This window comes from Melampsora larici-populina (assembly GCF_000204055.1).
Source record: "Melampsora larici-populina 98AG31 unplaced genomic scaffold MELLAscaffold_53, whole genome shotgun sequence".
NCBI lineage: Eukaryota > Fungi > Basidiomycota > Pucciniomycetes > Pucciniales > Melampsoraceae > Melampsora > Melampsora laricis-populina.
Genome location: NW_006768817.1, coordinates 675,859 through 689,847, shown reverse-complemented (window position 1 = coordinate 689,847; position 13,989 = coordinate 675,859). Strand labels below are relative to the sequence as shown.

The window sequence follows — 13,989 nt, the reverse complement described above, 5'->3', positions numbered from 1 at the left end:
CGTAGACTTGATGAATTTCTCATAGTGTGTATATACTTTAGTACAGTGCTGAGCTATCGCGTGTCGTTGCACAAGCATTCCCCTAGTTTGAGGGTTTATGAGTAGAAGGAGGTCCTTGAATGACTTTTGGTTGACAATTGCATATGGAAGATCACAGTCGGCGAGGAAATAGGCGATCAAGGTCTTGAGAGTCTCCACGTTGAGGGTTTCCTGTAAGTACAAAGTAAAGAAAGAGAGAAACGAGTTTGAATAATGTGAAGATGAAGTGATGATATCGAATGAAAAACCTCACCTGTTCACCTATAGTGCTTTGCTTGAAGTGTCCAATAACACTCAGTTGCTTCTTTGGTGCTGGACCATCCTCGAATAGTTTATGTTGAGACTTCAAGTGATTACTCATCGACTTGGTACTTCCGGTCGAGTCTTCTTTCAATTTCAGGCCACAGCTTTTGCCAGTCTTCGGATCGATAACTTCACAACGATTAAAGCCGTCTCCTCTTTTAGCACCTGGGATCTTGACAAAGTGAGTCCAAACGTAGCTCGAACGCTTGCGTTTGACGGTTTGTGTGGCCACTGATGAGGTGTCGCCATCGTCGGCATCGGTGGTATCTGGACGACTCGAGGTAGCTGGGGTGGAAGCGCGAGTGGAGGCTTGAGATGCAACACGTGGCTCAGTTTGAGCCATGTTGCATAGGATCGATGGGGAGTGGGTGGTTGAGGGTTTGAAGAAGGATCAAAGTCTAACTTCCGAGGTCGGAAGGTAGACTTTGGGCCGGGCGCCCGCGGATGCCCGCGGGCATCCGCGGGCGCCCCGTCGGGGCCCCGAATACTTTTGGGCCCCGTCGAGTAGTCGGGTTCGGGCGCGGGGTACGTCTTGGGAGCCGGGTTTTCTTCGGTTCGGGGTACGGTTCGGGTGCGGGATGGCTCATTGTCTATCGGTTCGGGGTGCGGGATGGCCATTACCCGCGTTTTTCGGGTCGGGGCTCAGGCTGACTTCTTCGTAGGCGTCGACCTCAAGTTATCTGAAGGAGGCAAAGCTGATCTTGTGCTAAATTGTCTATGTTTAGTCTCCCTACAACGCCAATGATAATTAGCTGCATGGGCGGAAACAATTTTTGTGCACTGGGATGCAAAATTGAAAACTTCGAAACCCACACCAGTGCAGGTGAATTCGATAGGGTCCATTCTGATTCTTGACTCAACTCTTGGTCTTTTGAATCCTTTTCTCCACTTTCTCACCTACTCGTAGAAATCATGGTCTTGTAACTCGATATTGAATTTTGTTAAGGAGAACTCAATTCGAGAGAGTTAAGGAATCGGAATTCCGGTCAACGTCCAAGACCTCTAAGATTTGATTGATCGTACAATCAGTTTTGATGATTGGGAGTCGGGACCAAACCAAAGCCCAGTCGATTTTCAGGAAGCGTTGTGAACTTGTGTGGCATGTTAAAACTTTCCTTCTGAGTTTAAACTTCATTGCCTTCACTATTTGAGATCACGATCAATTTATGTATCACGATCACAGCGACTCTCTCCGGGGTTTCCAGCATCTGATTGTTATCCAAGGGTTGTTTGCCAAGACTAGTACAATCGAACAAGGTTTCAATTCTTCTCATTCAAACTCATTCAAAGCATCGTCGTGAACTGATCAACGTGTCCGCAATTTCACACTTGACAGCCTGCAGCTTATAGTAGGACGCCTTCCTGTTTTTCTTTCAAAGTTGAACTTATCTATTCAACTCCGCCCTTTTGGTTGTTTACGTTCACTTTGCTTACCTTCTACAGTACACGTATTTGACACAAAAGCCAGCCTAGCGGTCAACACTAATTTGGGGTTCCACGGCCTTTACGTTTTTCAACACATCTTTGTCGTCCGTCCTCGGATCAAATAAAGGGGACTGGAAAGTCTGATCAGCTTGCAGGCGAGGGTAACACGGCCGGCCTTGAATTTTTGAACGGATCGCATTCAATAACTTGAAGAGAATTCTTCTTGGCATCAAGGGGTTCAACGACTTCGACCTTTCAGACTCTGACCTTCCAGACTCTGACCTTCCGATACATACATATATCATTTTGATCTTCATTTAGGATTTCGACTTTTTCTGTGAATGAATTTCTGCGTATGGTCCGACTCATATTTTTTTAATAGAGCGCACTAAAGTGTGAAAGAGCGTGAAGGGCAAAGGCTTCATTGTACAGTCAGATACAGTGAAACTTAAAGAACAGACTGAGTTTGATCATCAGATTCTCTCAAAATATCAACTTCCTTCATCCTCCTCGTCAAAACTTTTACTTTCTCACCAATTTTCACTATACAAATTCTTTCTTAAGACTCATCCATCGATAAACTCATGACCGCCCATTTGAATCCAGCCTCAACAAGCTCTGGGGGAACAAGAATCCCTAGTACTGTATCCAACATTAGTTTAGAATTTTCAGAAACTTCTAAAATCGCACCACCAGATTGGGATCCAAGATATGAAGAAAGTCCACCTGATTTACCTCAAATCCCTAAAGAATGGCTCTTTTCTACGGATATTTATGAACCTCATCAATATAGATTGATTGATAATCGTCAACAGGCTGCTAGACATTCATCTTCTGAATCACCAAATCGATCAAACGAACTTGGACGTTCTTTACGTTCTCGATTACGATCTTCTATTTCACCTAAAGCAGATAGGAATCGACAAAAAGTTAGATATGAAGGTGCTGATGGTTTATCATCTCCTCAAGATAGAAACTCAAGTCCAGATCAAACCAATCATTCTAGACTCTCAACAGATCGATTACATAGTTCTATGGGTACGATTCCAGAAAGTCGAATGGAATCCACAAGCAGTTGTGGAACTTCACCTAGCCCTGCTCCCACTCCTCCCTCTTCTCGTCTTCCGTTTGCGACCCTTCCTAGATTGACGATTGCACCGAGTCGTAAAATCAGACCAATGTCATGGTCAGCAACACATTCAATGAGAAGTACTTCAAGAAGGACTTCAATGTGCCATACCCAATCTTCAATCCGCTCTGGTGACCCAATTAGCTCAACCGAGTCCGAATCACGTCACAGTTTTGGAGATAGGGTTCATAGCCTCTTATCACCTAAACGAACAAACTTCCCAAGATCATCTGCTGCACCACGACCCTCGACGAGCCAGGGTGATGATAATACCCGAGATATCAATAGATTTGGAACGATAATTACAAGAGCACCTTCACCTTCCCTTCTAAGGTTTGTGTATATTTCTAATGCGATTAATCATGAACTTTTTAGGTTGTGATCATAACCAGAAGGTTTTCTAAAGAAGCAAGATTTGATTTATGATGATTGTTTGATTTTTGTTTACATGTGACTTTGAATACTTTAAAATTATACATTCGATTATAGAAACAAGTTAAGTTTGAATAAATCAACCCCACGACCAAATCGAATCGAATCATCTTCAACATCATCTTCAATCGATATGAATGGAAGAAATGGTAAGTTTTTAACCAATTTTTTTTTGAAATGATGATCAAAGTTTTCTTCTTTTTGGGAAAATCAATGTTTTTTTTTCGTGCTTCCCAAAAGCAAGATGTGGAGGCATAAGAACCTAGGTAGGAGAGAGGAGTGAGATTAGGAAATCTGATCAGATCTGATGACTAATTGAAATCGAATGATGATGATGATCACCATGCTGCTTGCCTTCACCTTGGCTCGGGTTTTTTCTTTTTTTGCTGTTCATTTGATATTTCATACTTTGATGGCCGCGGCCGGCTTGTGGGGAAGTCCAATTCAACGTATCAGAAGATTGCGGTGCAGATTTCCTGTAGCATGTAGAGAGAGACCAAAAGAGTATATATCCTCGGATGAGCTCTACTTGAGGATAAAATAACCAGTCAATGATGATTTGTTATGAACAAGCTGCAGTTGTAGTAAACAACGGTTGAAGAAAGATTGAAAGGCTGTGGATTAGAAACTGACTGAAGGACATTCGATTTGGTCTTTTTTTTAGCTTCACTTACTGGTCATGAATCACAGGTGAGCGATAGTTTTTAAATTTCTATAGCCAAGCTCCTCATGAGATTTCTTAGATTGTAGTGACAGTGAATGTGATCCAATTTGAAGTTCTATCTCATTTTACCTTATCATCAACTTTTGAATGTTATCACCTCTTGATGATCGTATCATGAGTGTCACCATTTGAGGTTCAATTTGTATTTTCGATTTATTTCATTAAGATCAATTCGATCAAATTGTCTGCTTTCCTTTTTTCTGATTTTAGGGTTATGTTCTCATAGTCTTTAAATTTTAAAAGACACTCTATCATATCTATGATTGGTTTTTGATTTCAAACTGAACTTTACCTTTTATCTTTTATTCGATTTCCTTTGATTTGTCAATTGTTATCTTATCTTAGATTTCAACTTCAAATCAAAATATCAAGACTAGTTTACCTGCTATCACTTCGAATTTAACGACCACCACGACCGAGACGATTAAACCAACTAGGAAGAACAAGAACACTCTTGAGTCATGTAAGTCAAGATTCATACTCTCTTCACTTCTATTCCAAGATCTTGAAAAGGATAGTTTGTCAATCGGTTTAGATTGAGATTCGCTTTAATGGTCTTTACTGACATGTCATTTCGGATCATGCTTTCCAAAAAACCGTGTTCACCCACTTTGACAATTGTATTTGTTTACCATTCACTCCATCGAATAAATTTAAACTTTGGTGTAATTTTTTTTTTAATTTTTCAATCATCGCTAGCTTCGACAACTTTTTCTTCGCCTCAACCACCACAACCATTAATTTTGAATTTCTCATTTTCACATCATCACCATCTCATTAATCATCATAATCATCTTCATAATACTAATAATCTGACTATCAATACTAGTACCACTAATACTAACATTACCACTAAGATTCCAAGTCAGTTAGATTCTCCTTCAACTCAATCTTCATCATCACTCTCTAACACATCAACTTCAGTCATATCACCACCAATCTCAGTCAACACTCCAACGACATCAAGCTCACCATTTCACCACTATCCTTCCCTTTATACTCCACCTTCATCTCCTTTCAATCATCAAGCAAACACTTTATATTCTCATCCAAATCAAAACATGCCTTTCATCTCTCATTCTCGTGTTCCTTCTTTTCCCTTTCGTCGTCGTCGCGTTTCTTCTTCCTCTTCTGCCCCTTCAGATCCTATCACCCCGAGTCCTACTTCAATTGCTCCACCAATCCCTCCACTTCCATCTCATCTCACTCACCTTTCATCAAAATCTCTCACTCAATCTGACGATCAACAACAACATCGACATTCTACGAATCAGACTTCGACTTCAAATACCTCTCAGTCTACTCACGAAGCAACTTTATTACCACCTAAACCAGCTTTTCAAACTCGGGAACGCAGATCTAGTATGGATTTCGCCAAACTGGGGGCAGCAATGGCCAAAGTCAGACTCAGAGGCCGCAGTCACGAGCTTAACCACCAAGGCTCTCGCAACTCGTCTGAACAAACCTCTACCAACAAATCAAATTCAAATCGCAAGATATCTGACCCCGCGAATAACAATTTACCATGGGATAACTCTCGGTCCAGTCTTCATGCTGAAACAAGACTGCAACCCTCACCTGGACCTACTCCTCAAATCGATCTCACTCTACTATCTCGAGAGAACTCTACTTCAGATTCTTCACCAGATTCATCTCGGGCTCCATCTAGCAGACCAACTTCTCGACTTCCAAGTCCGAACCCTCCTGCGCTGTCTTCGCCTCCTTCTGAATCTCAACCGATCAACCATCCACATTCACGTGATATCCAGCACGCCACCGGAAATGAATCGCACTTATCCACCTTTATCATATCTCACTCATCATCCTCATCTCAAGGTCACTCTTCTGAAGCTGATCAAGCGGCTACTCTCAAACTTGACCAGTCAAATCCCAATGACCTGCTTCATGACTCCAACAGCAAGCGCGACGAGGACGCGCTCCCATCTGATCCTCTATCTCACTCCAATCGTATGTAGACGTTTTTTCATGAGCTCAACCTTGTTCTTATCTTCAAGGCATTTCTATGGACTGTACACTGAATCATTTGGTTTCTCACGTTACGCATTGCACGTAGTCTATCCCCAATCTCCGCTGCTTCAGCCAGCTTCATCTAGCTCGTCTATTGCTTCATCAGAAGAAACACCCCTTGCCGTTAGGATTCAGTATATCTCCACTTCACCCCCTCGGACACCTCCAATCATCACACAGTGTCCCATTTCTTTTTCACGTACATCTCCACCAGCTGCAAGCCCAACCCTTTGTCACTCATCAAAACCACCTTCCTCGCCTTCGCCAAGCAACCAACTCAGAGAAAGCACAAGTAGTGCTAGTCTTCCCGTTGTGACTCTACCACCCCCGCGGCGCCCGCTGCCCTCGAGACTACGTACCTTACCACGACTTGACTCATATTGCCTCTCTCCAGCGACGCTGATACCCGGTGTTAGACAATTATCCAACATATCTGACTCCAGTGCGGACCCTGAATCAAGCAGTGCCGATCATGAATCAGGCGATGATGCGCCTGCTGCCACACCTGATCCGGAAGAAGATGATGATGAGACCGATGATGATGAAGATACATTCGATGATGAGGAGCACCCAAACCCGGCAGCAGATCAGACAATCACTATGCCTATGAGCTCTTTTCCTGTTCCAACATCTGCGGATACGTTACCCGTCAGACTTCAAGACTGGGTGACCTTCGATGGCAGATCACCTCCAACAACCTCTCTTTTTGCTCGTTCAGTTGGCAATGCAATCACTTCGCCCAATAGTTCAAATCAGATCCCCTCGCCGTCTTCATATTTTGACGTCAGACCAATCTCGCCATTAGCAATGTCTCTGCCTACCCAAACACCTGGTGATCGTGCGAGGATGATTCTGATGTCTCCATCCCTCGCATCCATTGTCCAGAGTCCAGTCAGTCAACACGACTCTCGTCGGCCTTCTCTTGCGTCTCGTCGAAGCCAGTCTGTCTTGGACTTCCAAGCCCTTGCTATTCCTCCTCCTGCAAGTATACTCTCTCTCAGTTCTTCCATTACTACAACTCAGCTTCCTACCTCAACCACTGTCCGTGCACTACTGACCGTCGAAAGCAGGCGTCCAAGTGTCTCGCGCGTCTCTATCGCCTCTCCTCAGCTCCCCAGCTCCAGTAGTGTTGTAGATGCACCACTACCTCCCTCCAAATCTGGCAGTGGCCTTGCCCCTTCTACTTCTTCACCGTCACTTCGTCGCGTCGCTCGTCGGCAATCAATGTACGAAATGAGGCCTTCCACACTAGATCCTCCACCCTATCAGCAGATCTATCAAACCCCGGGAGGAGTACAGCAAGTGATTTTACCACGTGAGGAAGAAGGTCGAGAAGGCTTACCGAATTATACCTGTTTGGTACATCTGGAAGGATGGATGCCACGTAAGATGGAATTCCGCTCACCAGGAATTCAAGCCAAGGACCGAGCCTGGAAACGACAATATGTGATCTTGCATGGTACCATGATCCGGATTTACAAAACCGACCCACACGCTCAACCTGTATCTGGCGAAGGAGATGTTTACCTCTCTGCTCCTCGTCATGAACCTATATCGACACCTTCAAACCCGCTCCCTCTTCATTTCCACAAAGGCCGATATGAGTCTGCTCCGTCAGGTTCCTTGAAGGAAGCTGCCCTCGCCAAGGTACCCACTCAGCACAACAGTCTTTTACGAGTCTATACGTTACAAAATGCTGAGTCGGGACTTGCAGCTGATTACCTGAAACGAAAGAATGTAGTGAGGGTGCGGGCTGAAGGCGAACAGTTTCTACTCCAAGCTAGAGATGATCGCGGTGTGATTGATTTGATCGAAGCCCTACAAGCTGCCACCAACGTTTCCCTAGATTTGGATGTAAGGCCGTTGCCCAAATTCATCACACTGCCCAGAAGACGAAGAAGAAGACGTCAGACCACCAATACCACGCAGCGAACCTCAACTTCACAGCAAGGTACTAGAAGCCGCAGAGCCGCCGCAAGTCTCGGAGCTGAGATTGTGGATGCCATGATACACGAGGCCAATTCAGCAGGCGCAAGTGGGTCAACTAGACATAGTTCAAGGTGGAGCAGTGGCCCGCCTCAGCAGGACCGAATGGCAGATATGCTGGCGGAAGAACAGGTTAGCCCATTTAAATTCATTTATTTCGAACAAGACCCAGGATAGTTGACTGACTGATTCGTGTTTTCAGGATGCTTACATGAGACCTGGCTCTTGAAAGAAATCGTAACTATGGACATACTTTTGTGAATAGTATCACTTTGAAGACCGCAGCGGTCAATGGGAGGGGCCCGAAAGTTAGATGAATTTGACAGATTTCTGTTCATCTGAAGCATAATTTTATCATCCATCTCACAATGCTAATGAAAGAAGCATTAGCAATTTTTGATTTGATTTGGTTTTTTTCTCTCCGTCTTTTTTGAATCTCTTACAACCCGTGGCATTGTTGATTTACATTTTTGTCTTTATTTTTATTAAGAACTTTGAGTTTGAATTTATTCATTATTTTTTGATATGAAGATGTTGTATGATATATATGTTTTCTGTTTTGTGATTTTTTTTTTGCTTTGTGATTATATTTGATGAACAATACTTATTTGAAGCATGTGGCATTTTTTTGGTCTTTCAGGTCTGTTTTTTAAAGATTTGATTGTAGAGTTGTGAGAGTTTGATTAATGGAGGTAGAGGTAAGTAAATTTAATGGGTGATTTGTTGGGTAGAGCCAGGGAAAGAACTGTTTATGGGTAGGTTTGATCTTCTTGGTGGCTTAGTGTGGAAACTTACTCCACTTGGAAATCAATGTAGCCATTAAGAGTATTGTTCAATCTTTCAAACCAGACTGGGTTGCACAAAAACCTGGTACACCTAGTCAAATTTTTGGTTGGAAGCTGTCAATAGATACACAAAGTTGCCACTAAAAACATAACTGGGCGTACCAGGTTTTTGTGTCAACTGGGTAAGGTTTGAACATGGCTAGTATAGCAAGATGTTCAAAGGCTAGATGACAAAAGCTTGATATTTGTATACTCCTGGAAATGAGGTTTTCTTTATGTTATGATACTGGACCATGATTGCACCAGGCTGCAATAGACTTGCCAGTCAATTGTAACTTCAGATCTTGATAGTAAAAAGGGCTGTACATTGCTTGGATGCAGATTTGAAAAGTTTAATAATTCCTTACTTTCCAGAGATGTAGAAAATCCTTTGGCAAGGCCAACAAAGGCCAGTGTCTGCTTTGGTAATGGCTAATTTTCACAATGTTCTTACATCATTGATAGAAATGTGAGATGTTTTGCATGAGGTTTGTAGTAAGTTGTAGTAAAACCAATCCTAAGATCACAAGCTACTAGATATAGGTTTTGATTGTATTTCAACTTGATGATATGAAGAACCAATATATTGGGTTGAGTTAGGATGAATTTATGCATTATGATATGCACCAGCTTTGATGCAACACAGGCTGGTGTGGACACGGAGTGCCTTGCCAATCTCAGGCTTCTAAGATCAGGTGATCTTCCTATTTGATAAATAATTGATTGGAAAGAGATGAATAAGGTACACAATTCTTTTGTTTCAATCCTTGACCCAACCCATGATTTACAGTGCTTTGACATGCATCCTGCATACAGGATCAATGAAGGCCACAGTGTCTTCTTGCAAATCATCCTGCAAGTACTTACTATTCCTGAGGCTCCTAGACCCCATTTCTTTATCCTTGTAGCACATCAACCTACACACACAAAGGATTTTTGATTGAAACTCAAAAGACCCTAGCTGCTGACAAAGGATCCTGCCAATCATATCACCAAATGATCATTCACAAAGGGTTATCAACAACATTCTCAGTCTGAATCCATCCAAGATACTTTCATACAACCAAACCTGTTCAATTGCATAATTTGGGGGGAACATCTGGCCTATGGAATCTCACAGGTTATACAAAGTGAGGTAAAATACAGGCTATGTCAAAATGCATGAAGTTATGCATTTTCACAGGCTAGGGTTGGGCTTTAAGACTTAGGGCTCAAGGTTTATGTATCATTAAGTGCATTCTTATCCTGTATTTGGGCTAAAAGCTATGCAAGTATAGTGGGTAAACCCAAGTATGTGTTCCAACCTGCCCTGCAAAATCAAATTTCACCTTTTGGGTCAATATTGAAGCACTCAATTTGAATGTTTGAGACTGGCACCCAGACCATTGAAAATGCATTACTTTGATGAATCTAGGGATATGGTTTTGGAGACAAAAATATGATTTTACTCTTTTAGGGTTTTGGATTTTCTGACCTAGGCCTCAATTCAGTACCTAGCTAGCTACTTAGCGACGCACTAGGCCTATAATTTAATGAGTATGCTGGCTCCAGTGGCAAATAACCTCCAAATTTACTTTATTTTTTAAAAAAAATAAAAAAATTGCAACCTAGCACCACCCTGCAACCTTACTTTCCCACCAAAAAAAGCAGAAAAATTGGTTAAATTTTCTCAAAGCTTTTGGACCCAAAACTCTATGCGGACTGGCTTGGAACACATACTCAGGTTTACCCACTGTAGGTTTTCAAGACCTGTTTTTTTGAAGTTTAAACTATGCATTATCATTTTTGACATAATTATGCAATAAACTTGACTCTTAGCCCACACTGAGTTGGGGGAAGTCCTCATCTATGCAAGATGGCAGATTATGCAGTTGCACCGGTATGCAATTGTGCGGGTTTGACTGTATATGTTTCAAAACCCTCCAGGTGTGTATGTTGATGTGCTACAAGGATATCAATATGATGGGGGCCACATGGCCAGAGCACTTCAAGTTAAGTTATTTTGTTCAATTTCTTTTCAACATGATGTCATTGGAAAGGGGATATGCAGACATGAATTGAAGTGTTAAAAAAATTGGTGTGTTGCACCTGCACAGGGGGTGAGAGACACACTCTGAGATCAACAAACAGATGCATCAGGGTGCCCAGCATTCTGGATGTACACGTGCATGCAAAAGAAGTAGCAGCAGCTCACGAGACAGTTGTGTGGTGTGCCTACAGTTCTACCACGTATTCTTCCATTCATCATGGCCCAGGAAGGCTCCTATGGAACTGTTGGAAGAAAATGGTCAGATTTGTGAAAAAACATACTGGTGAGATATGCCAATGAAAGTATCAATTCTGTACAAGTGGCATATCAAGGAGGAAAAAAGGAAAAGAAGCATGTTACCAATGTAGCAGGTATTGAAACTGTGAGATGAACTCAACATTACTGTGTATTACTGGTGAATTTGTATCCAAGGCCTCCAAAAAGGTAGTCTTATGAGGGGAAAAATCAACAGATCATTGACAGACTTAAATTGGATGTTTCCATGTGCTATCCAGGGCTCTTTTCATATTGTTAAACACAAGCTTGGTTTCTAAATGATACTAGACTTTTAGAAGCTGAATACAGTCAATTCTTTGAAATCTGCTCCCCTAACATCTTTTAACTGATAAGAGAATTCTGTTGACCAATTTGGTTTCCCAGCAGGGCTTTTGACTCTGCAAGCTGGTGACTTCTGCTTTCTGGTACAAATGCTGTCCAACAAGTGCACTGGATTAGAGATCTTTGACTGTAGTGGTCTTTCAAGTGTGTAAACACAAACATAAAATAATGATATTGTTCTATGGTTAACATCATTCAAGATAAGGCATTATGATGTCAAATCTCTGTGAGCCAATAAGATCAAAGCCATACAAGTTGTTATTCTTTGGTATATTTTGAAACTGGATTCAACATTTCTGAAAGCAATCCTAATCATGTGGACATAATATGTTTAGATGTGTATGGCTCATCTCACTTGCCCATGTGGAGGTGGAAAAATCAGTAAGTTTATGGATAGCTACCACAGGTTTTCTGGAGACAAATTCACAAAAACACAAAACATGAAATGAAATTGGAAAAACAATAAATAAGGATCAAAGTTGGATGTGGGTACAAAGGCCAGACAGCCTATAGAGTTTTGCAAAACTCTCTCTTCTATTGTTTGCATCAAATACATAGTATAGTGAGCACATGAGTTCAGGACATGCTTGCTTGGGCATATTTGAATCAGAATCAACAAGATGTAAATTTCACAACGCAAAAATGGAACATATGGAACAAAAAACACCTTTTATATTTTGCAGAATGCAACTTCCGGGCAGAATTTTCTTGCACAAACATGCCCTTAGAATGTATATGTATAATACAATAAGCAAGGACAGGTGATCTGAAGAGAATCACAATAACATGAGTATAAGGCACCATAAGACTGTGGATTCCCAGTGTGATGAGAGAAATAAGTCACCGGTTGGAACACAATAAGTAAAGGAGATATAGAGACGATTGAGTGAGGAAAACAACTATGGATCATCACAAGCAACACTTTATATGGTAGATTTTCTCTAGACTTAGGTTAACACTGACAATCATGCACCACTTTAGGAATGGATGCAACACATGACATAATAATGGAACAAAATGAAAGGAATGGGATAAAATGACAAACAGCTACACTCAGTCTAGTAAGATGGTTGCTAATGTAACATAGACTCCTGACTTCAATAATGTTCACATCTTTCAATGCTTCTCAAAAAAATTCACTGCCATCTGAAATACAAAGGCTCCCCATGACCAAAAAATATGGATGCATAAGAGGCTTTGGACCAAGACTGTGTAGGTTGATCACACTGAATCACAGCTTGTTTAAAGACTTGAGATATCTCAAGCCTTCCACAAATCCCACAGGATGCAGATCATTACCCAGCTGATGAAATCCCACAGGTCTATCACAGTATCTTACAGACACTATGCAGTCTGAATTTCTATTAAAGCAGGGGGAAAGTGGAAGTTAAAGCAATACTTTTCTTGAATCATGTCATCCCGTAAGTGGCTGATCATATGTGACATAGCGCGCCTAGTTCCAGGTTCTCCCTACTCGCTAAATTGCCACTTCATTATGAAGACGGGCAAACAATTGAAGACTGTATCGGGATTTGACCAGGGTATGAAGGTGAGAGGAAGAGTCCATGCAGAGCTGATGTCTCGTGATCCTCATTCTTGACTTTGAGGTTTGTCGTTTTTGCGGGCCCGTTTCCGTTTGGTTGTATCTGAGGCTTTTTTCGATTTTACATTTCTTGATTTGAGTTGAGTGGAAGCAGCTAATCTTGCAGCTTCCCCAGCGATAGAATCCACTTTCACTTCAGAGGATTTCCCCATCGATGGTTTTTCAGTAGAGAGTAATCGCCTTGCTCGACGTTTTTCTCTTTTTTTCCGTTTACCCTTTGATGAGGTAGATTTTGTTCCAGGTGGTAAAACAGGAGGTGGCCCCGTCAAACTGTCAAGAAGATCCACCACGTCCATCGGATCAGGTGAAAGTAGGGTATGAGGAGGTGGATTGTGGATGAAGTCCCGATATCGCTCTAGCCTGCGGAGATGGGCCTAATGGTGGTGTTTTGTATGGGATTAGTAAGTTGCCTCGAAGAACAGACTTGAAGAGAAACGGTCTGACTTTGCTTTTGAGATGCTGTGTAGCCAAATTATTTGTTTTTAACCGTTTACCGGGGCATATGACGCAGCCACTTAACCCAGCTTCCCCAGCTTCTTCATCATCCGAGCCGGAAGATGCATTTTCGCCCTCTGGTTCTGAACTGTCGGGATCCTCGTTATTGCGACCAAGTAGCTTGCTGAGAGAGCATAGCGGATGATCAAGCACGTGCAAAAGAGATTGAGGCACTGCTTGCGGCTCGGAAGTTGACTCAGCATCACTACTGCAGGATTCGGAAGATGATTCGGACGATGAGGAATCGGAGTCTGAGTCTGAGCCACCGACCGCGAGGACTTCACCGTCACTGAGTGTATGCTTGGTGACTTGGTTTTGAATGTGACGCAACATCTTATTCACACAAAAAGTTGT

The 13,989-nt window shown here is 42.2% G+C and overlaps 2 protein-coding genes across 2 annotated transcripts; one reads left to right on the top strand and one right to left on the bottom strand.

Moving 5' to 3' along the window:
* Positions 1 to 2,351: 2,351 nt before the first annotated feature.
* Positions 2,352 to 8,379, top strand: MELLADRAFT_111464 (uncharacterized protein; the record flags this gene model as incomplete). The annotated part of the gene is made up of 7 exons (XM_007415735.1): positions 2,352 to 3,229; positions 3,386 to 3,477; positions 3,993 to 4,018; positions 4,398 to 4,515; positions 4,752 to 6,020; positions 6,127 to 8,198; positions 8,332 to 8,379. The coding sequence occupies 7 exons, from the start codon at positions 2,352 to 2,354 to the stop codon at positions 8,377 to 8,379; spliced, it is 4,503 nt and encodes a 1,500-aa protein (XP_007415797.1).
* Positions 8,380 to 13,127: 4,748 nt separating this feature from the next.
* Positions 13,128 to 13,968, bottom strand: MELLADRAFT_111463 (uncharacterized protein; the record flags this gene model as incomplete). The annotated part of the gene is made up of 2 exons (XM_007415733.1): positions 13,128 to 13,514; positions 13,585 to 13,968. 2 exons carry the CDS (start codon positions 13,966 to 13,968, stop codon positions 13,128 to 13,130), a joined length of 771 nt encoding a protein of 256 aa, XP_007415795.1.
* Positions 13,969 to 13,989: the final 21 nt, after the last annotated feature.